This window comes from Dermochelys coriacea, chromosome 20, assembly GCF_009764565.3.
Source record: "Dermochelys coriacea isolate rDerCor1 chromosome 20, rDerCor1.pri.v4, whole genome shotgun sequence".
NCBI lineage: Eukaryota > Metazoa > Chordata > Testudines > Dermochelyidae > Dermochelys > Dermochelys coriacea.
In genome coordinates this window covers 12748985-12764794 of record NC_050087.2, presented here as the reverse complement: position 1 = coordinate 12764794, position 15810 = coordinate 12748985, and the positions used below count along the sequence as shown (strand labels likewise).

At 62.9% G+C, this 15810-nt stretch overlaps 1 protein-coding gene across 2 annotated transcripts in view; it reads right to left on the bottom strand.

The window, feature by feature from the left end:
* Positions 1-1821: 1821 nt before the first annotated feature.
* LOC119846126 (syntaxin-binding protein 2) overlaps positions 1822-15810 on the bottom strand; it is a 37804-nt gene continuing 23815 nt past the window's right edge. For both annotated transcript variants that reach the window (XM_038379332.2, XM_043506290.1), the window contains exons 5-19: positions 15662-15740; positions 14869-14972; positions 13350-13498; positions 12985-13069; positions 9583-9713; positions 9333-9440; positions 8492-8549; positions 7881-7946; positions 7361-7441; positions 6899-7037; positions 5582-5688; positions 4990-5079; positions 3082-3167; positions 2542-2699; positions 1822-1991 (exon numbers count right to left, since the gene is read on the bottom strand). In XM_038379332.2, coding sequence (XP_038235260.1) covers positions 1912-1991; positions 2542-2699; positions 3082-3167; positions 4990-5079; positions 5582-5688; positions 6899-7037; positions 7361-7441; positions 7881-7946; positions 8492-8549; positions 9333-9440; positions 9583-9713; positions 12985-13069; positions 13350-13498; positions 14869-14972; positions 15662-15740 — 1521 coding nt within the window. In that variant the 3' untranslated portion in view covers positions 1822-1911. The remainder of the gene's footprint in view (positions 1992-2541; positions 2700-3081; positions 3168-4989; positions 5080-5581; positions 5689-6898; positions 7038-7360; positions 7442-7880; positions 7947-8491; positions 8550-9332; positions 9441-9582; positions 9714-12984; positions 13070-13349; positions 13499-14868; positions 14973-15661; positions 15741-15810) is intronic.

The following is a 15810-nucleotide window of genomic DNA, read 5'->3' as shown; positions in this document are numbered from 1 at the left end:
AGAGGGGAGGCCTGGCCTGGCTGGTGGGACGAGCCTACACAGCTGCTCACACAATGCAGGTACCAGCGCAGGAACAGGGCCCCAAGGACTGGGGGCCAGCAGCAGCCGGGGTGGTGGGGCTCTGGGGCAGCTCTAGGCACAGGAGGATGGAGGAGGTGGGGGTTGGGGCAAAGGCCAGGCCGTAGAGGGGGAGCAAGGAGGCCTGTGTTCTCTCCCAGATCTGAGCGGGAAGCGGGGGCTAATGGTTAGAGCAGGGGCTGGTACGCAGGGGGCTGGGTTCCAGCACTGATTCTGGGAGGGGCAGGGGCTGGGTGGGTACGGTTCCCTGTGGGGGCCAGCCTGGGGGTTGGGCCCTGGTGCTCGCTCAGTGCCTGCCCCAACCCCACACTTGATGGGGACGCTATAGCTGGCTTGGGGGGACTCCTGGGGCTCCCTCCTGGTCCCTCTGGCACACGGACCGGAGGCAGAACAAGGCAGTAGGGGCAGCGGGACACGGGGAACTGTGTGGGTTCTGGGGCACGGCTGGCTGAGCCAGCACTGCACCAGCAGGGGGCGCCCACAGGCCAGAGCAGAGCTGCCCCCAGGCCCTGGTCCAACAGTGAAAGGAGCAGCCACTGCCCCCCCCTGCTCCCGGGTGCGGGGAGGCAGCGCTGGCCGGGTGACTCGGAGCCAGGACGCCTGGGACCTGCAGCAGGGCCGGAGGGGGAGCTGGGGAGATCCCGCTCCCCGAGCCCTCAGCCACCCGCCCCGTCCTGCCCCCTCCCTTCCCCGCCTGTGACAGCAGCAGAGACCTCGGCCAGCCTTTGGCAAAGCACTTCATTGGCCCAGACACATGCCCAGCCGGGCAGTCCCCGGGGGCAGGGCCAGCACTGACTGTGTGACAATGGGCGGGGCGGGGGGGGCTCAGAGCTGCGAACACACAAGCTCTCCCCCCACCCCCCAAAGGTCACTCCTGGTAAAGGAGGTCACTGCCTTCACCTGGGGTCACTCCTGCCAGCGCTTGCCCCAGCACAGCCCTGCTGGCGGGCAAGAGGGAGGGGACCTCTAGGGCCCGTGGGATGCAGGGCCTGAGGCTTGGCTCAGGTGCCCAGGGCGTGGCTCTGATACCCAGGGAAAGGCACTGGGGAGGTGTCTGCCACTGGGCAGGGGCATCTGAACCAGGCCCATCAGGGTAACGAGCCCAGCCTGAGTCCTGCAGGGCCCTAGGTACAGCCTGGCTCTGCCCCACTGCTGACCCACCCTGGCCGCGCCTCCTACAGAGTCCTGGCTCCACTCCCACTTGGGACTCTGACTGCAACTCCTGCTAGGATCCCTCCCCCCTTCAAAAGCCGAGGTCCCCCCTAGGGGACAGGGCCAAGAGGCCAGGGTGCCAGGCTGTGATGGGAGGGGTGCAGAGAGCCAGGGCTGGGCCAGCACCCCAAGGCGGTGAATGGGGATGATATGGGGGCAGAAGGGGGGGTCTCTTTAACCCTTTGCAGACTGGACAGACACAGCCTGGGGCTCAGTGGCTGGATCACATCCCCCCCAAAGCCAGACACTGGTAGCAGCCTCTGCGCGCCCCACATCACTGGCAGAGGTGTGACAGGAGGGGGAGGGGGAGGGGGAGGGGCTGTGCTTTGGGTCCCAGGCAGGGGAGGTAGGATTGGCTGAAGCTATAGATAACGAAGATTGACTCTTCCCCTGTCCCATTGGGGGGAGGGGTGACCATCAGGCACTGAGGCTGTGTTAGAGGGAGGGAGCCTGGCCTGCCCCACCCTAACAGCCTGGGGGGCCCATCCCCTCTCCCATCCCTCCCCCAAGAACTGACAGCGCTGCCAGGAGTAGGGGGGAAGGTGCCTTGTTGAGAAGAGCAGGTGGAGCTGGGGACAGCGAGCTGTGGGGGGCAGAGTCTCTGGGGGGAGGGGGCTCCTTCTAGGCCTCCCCAGGTGCCTCATGGTTGAGGGTTTGGATGTCATCCAGGAAGCGCTTGGGAGTCAGGATGTGACTGGAACCTGGGGGAGAGAGAGGTGGTTGGCAGCGGTGGGCACAGTGGGGCGGGCATGAGACTGGCAACACCATCTCCCCCATCCTTGCAGCTGGACCCTGCTCTAGTGTAGGGTGGGGGGGGTTGGAGAGGCTGTCTCCTACCCCCCATGGCCTGGCACCACACCCCTAGTCCTGCTGTACCCTGCACGGCCAGGCAAGAATCAACACATTGATAGTGTTCCTGACCCTTGGGTCTTAGAGGGGTGTGTGCAGGGAGTGAGCCATATCCCTAGGGGGTGTTACTGGGGGTGTATGACTGGGCCCCCACACATGGTCCCAGGCAATGCGAAGCGTGGGGAGCCAAGGACCAGGAGATCAAGTGGCTAGATACAGGCCATGTGGGGCTGCTGGCAGTTGGGAAAAGTGCATCTGTTCCCAGGCCCCTGGGTGCGGGAGGACAGAGGTCCCTGTGGGTGCTGGGCAGGCAGTTCTAGGGTCTCCCCTTGCCAGGGGGTCCCAACTGTCCCTGACCTGGGCATTCCAGCCGCCCTTCCCCCCAGGACTCGCCCTACTCACCGATCACCACCTCCCACTTGCCCTCGGTGGCCCGGGTCACTTCGTAGGCGCAGCGCATCTCAGACATGGACACCCCACCCAGCACGTAGATGATGAGGCGCGGGCCCGTCCGGTACTCAGTCGCTGGCTTGTTCTTGTGCCAATGCCCGAAGCGGGCGCTGGGGGGAGAGAGGGGCTGTGTGGATACCAGGGGCTTGCTGAGGGGATGCCAGGCGGAGGGGCAGGGTCTGCCCCCCAGCCTCCTCCAGGCCCTGCCTAAGGGAGTGGGACAGGAGTCCCAAAGCAGGCAAGAGGGAGTAGGGGAGGGTGGTGTCTAGAGCTAAGCCAGTCCCTTCCCTCCATCCTGGGCCCTGGTGTGTTGAGGGATTGCTGGGGTGTGGGGGACATGGTAAGAGGGGTCCAGGGCTCCAGCCATGGGGCACCCCCCACTGCGTAGAGGGCAGGGTCCTCTCCACACATTCCCAGGCACAGAGGCTATACCCTGGGAGGGCGGGGGTGTCAGGGCTCTGCCCCCCACAGCCCAGCCAGGTTCAGCCTTACCTGACAGCAGCCTGGGAGCTCGTGGTAGGGACCGGGTCTGACACAAAGGGCCACAGCTTCTTGTCCAGTTTGTCCTCAATGATGTCCTGGTGGGGGATGGGGGGAGGACAGGTCAGCAGGGGCTAAGCAGCAGGGACCTCTGACCTGGGGGCCAAGCCGGGCCCCATTGCTGGGGAGGGGCTGGGACGGCTCCTCACTGAATGATTGACAGTCCGTGGGGGGAGCAGCTTGGACCCAGGGCCCCTCACTTGGGGCGGGGGAGACAGGGGGCTGCCTTCAGTGCCCCTTCCCTGCTGCGGGCAGATCCAGGCCCTGCCTCTTGCTCCATGAGGTGTGTCCCAGCCACTCAGGGGGCCCAGGCTATGATACATCCTAATGCCACATAATAGGAGCTTTTACATTAGTCCGCTGCGTTGTCTTGTACAGGGAAGCTTAAGGCCTGCCAAGCTGTGGCTGGCGCAGGGGGGGGCCCCGATTGGATTAGGCATGGGATTGAGGCTGCCTCAACTGCCTTCCCCAAAATGCCACAGGAGGAACCATCACCACGCTGGAGCAGGGGCCTGGGAGCCTCCCACCTGTGATCTGCCAGGGACAGGAGCTCCGGTCGGGGGGTTAATTCTTGGCCTGGAGGAGCCCCAAGCCAGTAAGTTGAAGGCAACTAAGTGTGCCCCCCACCCCCTTGAGGAGTGCCCCACATGACAGGGTGATGAGGGGCTCAGCCCCACAGCAAGGGTGAAGGGAAGGAGCGACCATGTCACCTCTCACAAGCTAAGCAGGTTTGGGCCCAGGCAGTGCTTGGATAGGAGACCTCTGAGGAAAAGCCACTGGGTGCTGGGGGGTGCGAGTGAGTCAGCAGAGGGTGCTCTATGACCCAGTGCGGCGCTAGGGGGCGCTGTACTGCAGGGAGCAGCGGGGGGCTCTGCGGGGGGCGCTCTCCCCGCTCAGTCAGTGGCCAGTACTGTACAGCAGGAGTTCATCATTTAGATGAGCGTCACACAGCTGCTCCTCGCTGGAGGTTAGGCCAAGGACCCTGCCAGCCATTCAGAGTCCAGTGCCAGTCATGACAGTGTGCTGCCTGGATCCCCTGCACCTCCAGCCCCACACACTGATCGCCTCCTGCCCTAGACTCTGGGGCAGCGCTGCTGGGAGGCTGTTAACAGCTGCCTGCCGCTCTTACAAAGAATTCAGCCCCGGTGAGGGACCCCTGTATAAACCGCCCATGGCCCACCCCAGAGCTGGCAGCATCTCAGCACCGGGTAAGACAACTCCCCTGCACTCGTGTCTATGATTTAAGACCCCCAAGGATGGCAGCAGGAGAGGACTCACTGATGAACCCCTCACATGGCTAGAGCCCTGCACGGATACAAAAATGTGGATGTGCATCAGCCCACGATCCACAAGCTGCCTCTTACCTGTATCCGCATCCTCACCGGCAGCAGCTAGCGTGGGTGAGGAAGGGGTCTTGCAGGGAAGAGGCAGCATGGAGGGGGCGGGGTTTCGAGCAGGGGCAGTGTGGAGGGGGTGGGGCTGGGGGGAAGGGGTTTCTCATCACGTGCTGCTCCTGGGGGGTCACGAGCGTACACAGCAGCAGCAGAGCACGTTGCATCACAGTGCGGGGCGAGTGGGTGCCGGACAGCCCCGACTCCGACGTGCTGCCCAGCCACTGGCTGCGGGCTGGCGGCCCCGAGCGCCCTGCGTCCCCCGGGCTGCCTAAGCCGGATGCCGCAGGCCAGGCGCTGCTGGGGAGTAGAGCCCTGCACGGTTGTATCTGCAGCCGATCCTCTGTCCGCAGAAATGGGGCACGGATATGCAGTGCTCTATGCATGGCTGACCCCAAACCACCCCTTGGGGCCCAGCCTGCCAGTTGTGACCCCCACCCCCAAGGTCAGGAAGCAGATGGCTCGGTACCTCCATGATGTCCTTGAGCATGGGGGTCCAGCGGGAGAGCTGGTAGGTGGACTCCAGCCGCACCTTCCTCTCCGGTCGCAGTTGCCCGCTCTGGGGGAGGAAGGGAGAGGGGGTGAGAGGCAGCAGGGAGGAGGTGTGGGGTGGGAACGGGGGCAGACAGGGAGAGCGCAGCCTACCTGAGTTGCTCCAGCCGGGCTGGCAGGGGAGAGGCAGAGAAAAGTACAGAATGGATCACTGAGCGAGAGAGAGAAGGGGAGAGAGACTGATGGGAGAACAGAGCTGCTTCCCCCCATTCACCACGTGGCCACCCCATGCAGTGGTCACCAGCTCCAGCTCCCTGGCGATCTGAGGTCCTGACCCCCAGGGTCCTCTGCAGGGGCAGAAGAAGTCACCCCAGATAGGGAGTAACTCGGGGGTCCCCCTCATATGGGGAGGGCATCACCCCACTGTACAGGGGCAGAGACCACATCTGTGCTGGGAGTAGGTCACTGCCATAGGGGGGCATCTCCAGGATGGTCTGGGCTCCCCTGTGCAGCACAGATCTACCCCCTGGCATGGGTGCAGCTGCTGGCCCCTGGCCCCAGTCCCTTACCCCAGGCGTGAGAGAGATGCCCAGGAACTGCATGTTGTGGATGATGTCGCTCTGCTGCTGGATGTTGGCATGTTGGATCAGCTTGGTGAGGTTCTCCTTGTCCACACCTGCACGGGGAGAGACAGGTCAGCGCTAGCACCCCTGGGACGCACCCACAGCCCAGGCACATCAGTCCGTGGCCCCAGGAGTCCCAGTTCCCCAAACAAATCCTGAGATCCTGCTCTTCCCACCCCTCCCAGAGCTGGGGGTAGAACCCAGGAGTCCTGGCTCCCAGCACCATCCGCTCTAACCCACTGGACCCCACACAGTTAATGACTGAATTCAGGTTCTTGCTGCTCCTCCCTCCACAGGTTCCCTCGGGCGCTGGGGGCAGGGGTCTCTCTAGCTCCCCCTGGCAGTGCAGTGGGAGCCCTCGTCCCCCTGATCTGGGTTCCCCCTCCTGCGGCCAGTCAGGTGCAACACGCTCCCGCCCCCTCCAGCCCCCCCAAACCATTTACTGCTGCTTAGTGCAGACAGGGAGGCCTGGCAACTGCACAGTGCCCCCTGGCTAGGAAACTGGGCAGCCAGAGGAGCCACATGAGGGCACCCTGACCTCGGCAATGGGCCCCGGAGCAGGGCCCTGCCCCACCGAGCCAGCATGGGGCAGGAACTGACGGGGGAAGAGGGACTGTGCCAAGTATCGGGGTCAGGGAGGTTCCCCAGGCCCTGGTGAGTTTGGGGAAGGGGCTGAATGCAGCAAGAAGCAGGGAGCTGGTACAGGGATGACACAAGGGGTGGGCAGGGGACTGGTCGCAGGAGGCTCAGAGGCAGAAGATGGTATCTGAACAGCCTGCAGGAAGGGAGGGATCTCCCCCCTCCCTGCAGAGAACGGGCCGGGGGGCTGGTCCAGGTGTGCGTCTCTCCATCCCCCCTCCCTGCAGAGAACAGGCTGGGGGGCCGCTCTGGGTGTGTGTCTCCATCCCCCCTTCCTGCAGAGAATGGGCTGGGGGGAGCGTGGAGGGCGGACACTGCTCGGAAGGCAGCAGCAGGGAGCAAAGGCCGCCAGGTCCGACCCCAGGGGGCAGTGCGGAGCGTGGGCGCGGCGCACTGGCAGGCTCGCAGGCACCGAGAGGTGGGCAGAGGGGAGACAGGGCTGTAGAGCCAGGCTGGACACAGGCCCCGGGAAGCGGCTGGCCAGGAGGCGCCCTGCATGGCAGGCGGGCTTGCCAGTCTGAGCAGTGCTATTCCCCACCAGCCCCACAGGCCTGGGCCCCGCCTCCAGGAGCGCCCCCTGCAGCAGCAGCCCCCCAGTGCTCCCCTGCAGGCCTGTGGCGTTACCATTCTTCAGGAAGATGTAGAGCAGGATGATGCGGATCTTGTCATAGGCCTGCACGCTGGGGTCCAGCAGGACGGGCACGATGATCTTCATGGGGTCCTTGATCTTCTCCCCGTCCACGTCCGTCCCCATGGCCAGGTCCTGGGGGGGGAGGGGGCGCACACACAAGGCCCAGGTCAGGCCACTCTGCTTCCTCCCGCCCCCGCAGCAAGATGGGAGATGTGACGGCCCCATGACCCACAGCTCGCTTACCCTGTGCCAGGGCCCCCTCCTCCCTGAGGTCAGCTCCTCCTGGGGTGAGTAATGGGCCCCCAGGGAGTAACCCAAACTCCATGTACCCCTGTTGCTGCATGGGGGGGGCTGGCCCTGGCTCCAGCGAGCCTGTGGGTCTGAGACCCCTCTCTCTGGGCTGAGTCCATGAGACAGACTCTTCCCCCCAAGCCAGGCTCTGCCCACAGACCCACCTGCTCCACGCTGCACAGCTTCTCCACCGTCCCTTTGAAGTGCCGCATGCACTGCTCAGCCAGGTTCAGGTGCGTGGAGTACTGCAGAGAGAGACCGGGGCATGGGGGGAGTTTACCGCATCACCGACTGGTCCAGAGCACCTGCACCCCCCAGTCCCCAAGGAGGGCCCCTCGGCCAGAGGGGCAACCCCAATAGGCTGTATAAGCAGAGTATATAGGGATTGTTTTGCCCAGCACTGACGTGCAGCCACATCTGGGATGAAATAGAGCAGCTGAAGGGGAGGATCAGGAGAGCACCTGGGGGGGAAATGGCTCTCCCTGAAGGGACAGGTCAGCAGCTCTCATCAGGCAGTCCCATCACTGGGGCAGGCTCCTGCCTAGACCTGCACAGAACCCCCGAGAATGCCCTACCCCCCAGAGAGTCCCTACTGTCCCTCACCAGCCGCACAGAACACCCTGCGCCCCCATCAGCCCCACTGAATGCCCTGCCCCCGCCCACTAACAGCCTCAGCCCCGTTACCTTGTTCAGCTCTTTCTGGTACTGGGGCATCTTCTTCAGGATCTGGGACAGGTCCTTGATGTTGGCCTGGAGGGAGGCGGTGGTGAGATCCCGGCCGCTCCCAGTGCTTGGAGCCCCCTGCAGGGCAGAGGCCTCGCCTGGGGACAGCCACAGCAGCCCAGCCACGCGTGCCAGGGCCAGGGCAGGTCACTCAGGCCACGCGTGGCTGCGGCTTGGGTTAGACCTGCCCTTCCCAGGCCAGCTGGAACGAGACGGGAGCCCCGCAACCCGAGCGCCCCTCAAGGTGTAAAGCAGCAGCGGGCCGGGGAGATGCCAGCGTTGGCTCCCTGCAGCTCTCCCTGCACGGTCCCGATCCTGCTGTCTGACCCTGCCCCATGGGCCTCTGCCCTCCCCCACTGTGGGGAGCTCCAGATCTGTGGCTGGGGGGCAGGGGACTCCACATACACCTTTTAGCCCTTTACAGGCAAACCCTGGGAGCAATGGGACAGCCCCCCCCCCCCGCCAACCCCTCCTGGGGCAGCAGGGAAGCTTCCCCTCCAGATCAGTGGCAGTGGGATGGGTCCCCCCCGTCCAACCTGGACTCCCCAATCTCCCCCCAGCCCCCGCCACACCTTGTCCGTGGTCAGCCTCTTGCTCTCACAGAAGGTGCGCAGCAGCTCCGTCACCTTCCTGCAGCAGGGAGAGGGGTCAGGCTGGAGCCAGGCACTGCCTTGGAGGTAGGGGGTGCCCTGTCCTATGCTACAGGGGATGGAGCCCCCGCCCCACGGGCACCAGGGTTCTCTGCCACGAGAGCCTCAGACGGGGTGGGGGGGGGTGTCTCTTCCTAAGTTATCCCAAGGCAGAGAGTTCAGTGCATCTCTGGGGGCTCTGGGTGCCCTGCTGGGGGAGCCTGGGGGCAGCGGCAGGCCCAGCAGGAGTTCGGTGAGGGACTCACTCAAGGGAGCTGTAAGGTGCATGGGGAGACCCTGGGATCGGGGAAGACAGTGTCCAGGGGGATCCCCGAGAGGAGATGTGGACAGTGGCTCTGGAAGGGAGCGCTCAGGGGTCCTTTGGGGAGAGGGGCTGGGTCCAGGGAGTCTCAGCACTCAGAGAGGAGTATGTCTGAGGGACAAGCCCCAGCACTGGGTGGGAGGGGGAGGGGGAGTCCTGGCACTGAGCAGGAGAGGGGTGTGTTGTGAGGGGGGGTCCCTGCACTGGGTGGGACAGGAGTGTATCTAAGGGGGAGTGGTGTGTCCGAGGGGGGAGGTCCTGGCAGCGGGTGGGGAGGAGAGAGCTGTGCCAAAGTGGGGATAGAAGGTCCCGGCACTGGGCAGGGAGGGCAGAGGTGTGCCGAAGCGGGGGGTGCGTAGCAGGTCCCGGCACTAGGCAGGGCACAGAGGGGCATGTCCAAAGGTCCCAGCACTAGGCAGGGCACGGAGGGATGTGTCCATGGGTGGGGCCTAGCATGCTCACTTGGAGACATCAGCGATGTGCATGTGGCGTAGCTGCACCCAGAGTTCGTCATCTTCGTCCAGCAGCGCCACTTTCTCCCGCGAGTCGCTGATGCCCGTCGTCTCGTACCTGCAGGGGGGAGATGGGGTCAGGCTGCGGCACCCCTCGCCCGAGCATGGGGGCTGCGGATCAGTGCAGGTGCCTGGGTCACATCCCCCCCGTCTGCCTGAGGAGGAGTGTGGGGCGCCCCCTGCTGGCAGCCAGGCCCTACTTGTAGGTGTCTTTCTCGACGCTGAGCAGGTCGTAGGCCATGGCCTGGTAGGTGAGCTCGTGCAGCAGTGGGGACACCAGGTCGAAGCTCCGGTCCACGATCAGCAGCTGAGAACGGGCTTTGTCGGGGCCCTGGGGCAAAGGAGAGAGAAACCCGTCACCTGCTGCTCTGGCGGAGGGTTCCTGGCCTGGCTTACATGGCACAATCCAATGGGCCCTGGTGGCCTGAAACTTCACCACCCACCCTCTCTGTGGCCCAGCCCCCAACCCCAGGGGGAAGCCAAGAGACACCCCCTAAGCTAGCTGGGACGTGGCCTGGGGTCCCGCCCTGACCGGCAGAGAGAGCTCCCCACCCAGCTGCACTGAAACACCCCCTGCAGGGACAGGCTACCTGCCCCTCGTGCAAATAGCAATGCCCCCCTCCCCCAAGCACGCTCTCTGCTCATGCCTCTCCACCAACGGGAGCATGCCCCTTACAAGGCAGCCCCCCAACTGCCCCATATGCTGCGTGGGGGGGGGGAAAGTACACCACAAGGGCCTGGCTAGTCTATCATTAACCAACACCAGGCCCAGAGACTCTTCGATACAAGGTCCCAGAGGGGGACGATGGGATGTTATCCCTATGCCCCACCTTGCATCTGAGCTGGGACCCCATATGAGGTTCTAGTTTCTCAATCCCAGCCTTGGTGGTCCCCTAGCACCCAGTTGGACAGAGACCACCCAAATGGTCAGCATCTCAGACCCACATCATGGGGGGGGGATGGCCCAGCCCCCGCTTCCCGACTGATCAGCATGCCCTGCCCTCTTTGTGCAGCAGGTGGCGACAGGAGACCAGCCCTGCAGACGGCTCCCGTGGCAGACGGCTCTGCTGGAACCCAAGCCCACCCAGGAGCACCTCAGCAAGGGGCTTCGTCTGCTCTTCGCTGGGTAGCACAGACAGTCGAGGGTGGTGGGGCGGGGACGTACAGACCCTGATGCTTCCCCAGCTGTCCCACCTCAGTACTTGGCCCAATTTTCAGCCACGCTCGGGAGCAGAACGTCGGACCAGCCACCACCCACCCTCCTGGTAGGTCTCCACAGCCTCTGGGTGAATGGGTTGAGGCTGACGGGGGAGCGCCTCTCTTGGACGAGTATCTGGCACCCACCACTGTAGCACTATCATTGCTGCATCCTGCCCCTCCAAGCATGTGGTGCTGGGCAGGGCTGTCATCCCATTGCAGAGGGGGATGGAGGCCCAGAGAGGCTGGGTGATTCACCCAAGGTCACATAGGGAGTCTGTGGCAGAGCAGGGACATGAACCCAGAGCTGGCGCCATCATTCCTCTCCAGCCCTACCCAGCCTGGGTGGCTTGCTATGATCAGCCCCGCCCCACCCCACCCCCAGGACTCTGCCACACCTTTGCCAGTTCGGCTCTGCTGGAGGGATCCCCGCGTGCAGATGGGGGCTGGCGTAACCACCAGATCACCCCACCCTGCCCAGAGCAGAGGGGTGGTTAGTGCACTGGTGGGTGCCACAGCACTGCCTGTGCCAGCTACCCCTCAGGGCTGGCAGCTGGGAAACATCAAGGCAAGAGGGACTAGTGCAGACAAGGCCCCAGGGTGCCGGGATGGCGGGCTGGGCGGCTTTGGAGACCTGACTGCTAGAGGCCATGCTACAAGAGACCCTGGGTTCTTTCTGCGCCAGCTGGCAAGGCAGGGGCACATTGGACTGGCCAGCCGGGATTGTGCTGCATGGAGCCAGCACTGCATTGAGAGCAGGGGCTTGAGGGGCATTGAAGGGGGGTGCTGTCTGGATTCTATTGAAGGGGGCTGGGCAGGCAGGACTCCTGGCTCCTATTCCTGCCTCTGCCACCTACTCCTGGCATGCTGCTCCACGCCTCAGTTTCCCCCAGGTAACATGGGGATAGTGCTTTCACCTGTGACAGGGAGGCTTGGCAAAAGCCTCAGGAATATCCCTGGGGGGACTCACAAGAGTAACAGCAGCAGGAGTCTGGAGCAGGACTTTGATCTGTGCTAATCGCAGGTGGGGAGGGCAGACGGGGGCTGTAGGCTGGAGCCAGCTCTGCTGCAGCAAGTAGCTCCAGTGGTTAACAAGCAGGTTGTCAATCCCTTCCCAGTGCCGATGGTTTGGGCTGCCAGGTGTGTGCCAGGCTCCCCTCAAAACTACAGCAGCTGCACTGCTTCAGCGACGCTGCCTTTCTCATATCCCCAAGCAACACAGTTACACCGACCCAATTCCTCATGTAGACCAGGCCTCGGCCTGACCTTGGTCACTTCTCAGGCGAGAGCTCCCAGCTTCTCCCACCTATCCCCCAGCTCAAACCTTCCCAACCCTGTGTTCTTGAGCTGGGGGCCCTGCTCCAATTCCCTGCTGGGAGCATCCAGCCAGGAGCCATTGGAGCCGGCACGGTCTTTCTGGCCCCCAGGCTGATCTGGGTTGGAGTCACTTCATTTCACCAAGACAGGGAGGTGACCCTCCCCATCCCTGCATGACTCTTACCTTCCCCAAGAGTCCTTCCCCTCCACCCCCTGCCAGAGAAGCCATGAAATATACAGGGAAACTGAGGCATGCATCAGATTCATAAAAGATATTACAAACATTCCCAGTTGGTCACAGGTGCACAGTCTCCCAGCAGCTCGGCAAAGGCTGGAAGCAAGAGCAGAGGCAACAGGAGGGAGAGATCTGGGCAGGCTTTGGATTTTACATCACTTTGCTTCTCCTAGGGGGACAGGAGCTACTGGGTTTCCCATGTGAGAATCCAGGGCAGGGTGGGTTTGCAGCTCCCCTCTGCTGGGGGTGGGACAGGGATGGCAGGAGTTGGGGGAAGCCCACAGGCCAGGGCTGACTTGTGGCTAAGGCTCGGGAGAGGTGGGATCTGTTCCTGCTCTGATAGACTCCCTGCGTGCCTCAGTTTCCCATCTGTAACACAGGCCACCCTGCCTCCCCGGGAGGCTGAATTCATTAGTGAGGTTCCAAATACCATGGTGATGGGTGATAGGAGCACACACAGGCAGGAGTGTCCAGGTGTGGAAGAGGCTCTGTGTGCGAAGCTTAGTTCTGTGACTGAACTGCCCTGTTTATAAACAAAGAGAGACTGTGCTGGGCACACACTTCCCCAGTCAGTGACTCGGTTTCCCCATCTGTACCGAGGGGATAAGGACACTGGCCTTTGTAGAGCACTTTAAGATCTGCCCATGGCCAGCATTAGAGAAGGGCTGGGGCCATCAGTCCAGCCACACAGGGAATGCTATTGTTCTGCCAACCCCTCAGGATCTCCAAGGGGGGATAGACCCCACCCCTCCCCCCGCCACGATCTCCGAGCAGGTTCTAAATCACTCCTCCTTCCTTCTACTTCTCGTGTGCTCCCCCCACCACAGGGGCGTGGCCGGTACAGCTCGCTCACCTCGCCCATGCTGGGGTTGTCTGCCTTGAATGCGTTGAGTTTGGCCAGCACAGCGTGTGCCAGGTGGAAGTTATCTTCATGGCCCCTGCAGCAAAGACCAACCCTAAGGGTGAGAAACAGCCCTTCCCGCAGGGGCACCTGCGCTTCCTGTCAGGGATGACCAGGTACCCCCTCCCTCCGGGCACACACACTTCCCATAGGGTATGGCTGGGTACCTCCCCATGGCACACTCACTTCCTATAGGGGATAGCTGGGTACCCCTTCTCACTTTCTGTAGGGGATGGCCGGGTACTCCCTCCCCCTGAGCACACTCATCTCCTCTAGCGGATGGCCAGGTACTCTTCCCTCCCCCTGGGCACACTCACTTCCTGTAGCGGATGGCTGGATACTCCTTCAGGGTTTCACACAATGTGGCAATCTGCTCTGCCAGCATCTCCATCTGCTTGTTCTTGTCCAAGGAGCGGACGGGGCTGAAGCAGTTATGGAAGGTCTGGGGCCCATCCAGGGAGAACACCTGCGGGTAAGGGGGTGAGGCAGAGATCAGACCCTGGCACTTTGTGTTCCCCCCACACTCCAGCTAACTTACCCCATAACCTCCAGTGCCTGGGGTGCCAGGGAGGGACCATGGGCAGCGGAAAGCAGCCTTCACCCCAGATATGCTCTTCCTGGCCTGACTGCCCCCGAATGATGGCACGGCTCTGACCATCCTCCCCATGGCACTAGCCCTGCCAGGCATGCCATCCCCCGTAGTAGTGCCCTTCACTTGCTTAGTGGCCAAGACTGGGTTGGTGCCACCTGCTGGCAGCCAGGCCAGCTGTGCCCCACACCACGCCCTTAAGATGGGCTATTGGACCAGGCCAGCCTAGCGGAGCCATAGCGAGCCCCTAGTGAGGGAGAGATCCCTTTGCCAGTGCCACTCCTCTTGTGGTAGAGGGATAGCGGCCCAGAGATTCATGCACCAGCCTGGGATGAAGATGCCCCAGGTTCAGGTCCTTACTTGGCTGCAGACTCCCGGGTGCCCTCAGGGGTTTGTCTCTGCCCTGGAGAAGTCAATGTTGGGGGAGGGGGCTTGGCCACGCTTCTAGTCTGGCGAAAGCCCCAGCATAGCCACGGGCAAACCCGGCATCAAGGCACATCTGCCGCTGTCGCTTATTTCACTGGCCGAACAGAACGAGCCATTGGGGCAAACGTGCTTGGACAGCAATAAAACAGTATCGGCCCATGAAGGGTGGACACTCAGCTTATACCAGCCAAAACTTCTCTTGGCACAGCTGGCACCGGTACCCCAGATGAAATCAGCAAGAGTGGCGAAAGGACTGCTTTGCCAGCATAACGGCATTTACCGAGGGGCTCTGCCAGCACAGCTGCATCAATTACAGGGAGGATTTTTTCCTCTCATGTCCCAGTAACAAACCCATACCAACAAAGCTTGTGTGTGTAGACCAGGCTCATGTCTCTCTGTGCCTCAGTTTCCCCATCAATGCAACGGGGCTGACAACACAGCCCTGCCCCTCAGGGGCATGAGGGGGGAAATCCACTGATGACACAAGGAGGGGATGGGGCAGTTGGGTAAAGGGCAGGTGTGTGGAGTATCGGGCTGTCTTGCAGGCTTGGTATAAACCATCAGTAAGAGCTGGTAAAGCCAGGGAGGCAGGGCCCTCCTCCCCCATACATCTACCATCCCCACCAGGTGCAAGCCGGCGATTCCAGGTTTCGCAGGGTGTGAGCAGCCGGCTAGTCCCTGCTGCCCTGTGCTGGCGTCAAACCCGGGGCCCTAGAAGGGAAAGGTTCCCCCGCCGAGCCACATGAAAGACTAAGGATGGGGTGTCGTACGTCACCATCCGCCCCGCGGCCCTGCTCCTCCAAAGCCCGGCCACCCCTCACCTGGCTCTCATAGGGCAGGAAGGCCATGTTGATCTCCTTGAGGGTTTTGATGACCTTGGTGATCCGTGACTTGCTCAGCTCATTGAACAGAGGCTCAGGACAGGCTGCAAGGCAAAGGCAGTGGGTGGGAGTGACAGGCACAGGGCTCAGGACCCCCAGCACAGCGCCAGCCCCCATGGACAGGGCCAGGACGGGCACAGCAGGGGCAGTAGTGCTGCACACCCGTGGGAAACCTGGGCAAGCCAGCAGGGCCACACAGGAGTCAACGAGGAGTCCAGCACCCCCCCAAACCTTCTGCAGCATCCCCTATGCAGCCCGTCTCACACCCTGCCCTCAGCCCCCCTGCAGGATTGAGTGACCGGAGTGCACAACTCAGGATGATGCACAAGGAGGAACGGGGACTTGGGCTCCCCTGACGCTGTAATGGGGAGAAGCAGATGTGACCCTGACACACTGGGTATTCTGGTGGTGTCCCATCCCCCCACCCCACTTGGGACTGATGGAGCAATGCATGCTGGGAATGGTAGCCAGAGGCCGCCTTTCTGGGCGCACGCTGCAGGTATCTGAGAGCCGTGCTGGCTGGAGTCAGGCCCATGGGGAAGAAGGCGGGGAAGGGATAGGTGGGGTCGTTCGTTCTGGCCTGCTGAGGCTGCATCCCTCTGCAGGAGGACAGAGCATCATCAGGGGGCTGCGCACTGGCCTGCCGGCAGAGAGAGACCTCCCCCACCCCCAGGCTCCAGTGTGCCGCTGGCCAGACTCCCAGCTGGGGGATCCCCCGACCCCCGATACTCACTGTCGATGAAGAAGACGTGAGCTGCCTTGTAGTTGAAGGTGGGGGTGCCCTGGAAGTCATTGATCAGAGCCTGCACTGACTGCAAAGCGGGGAGAGGGGGGTTGTCAGCACCAGCCAAAGCCCCTCCCTGCTGCTCGAATGGCCCAGCC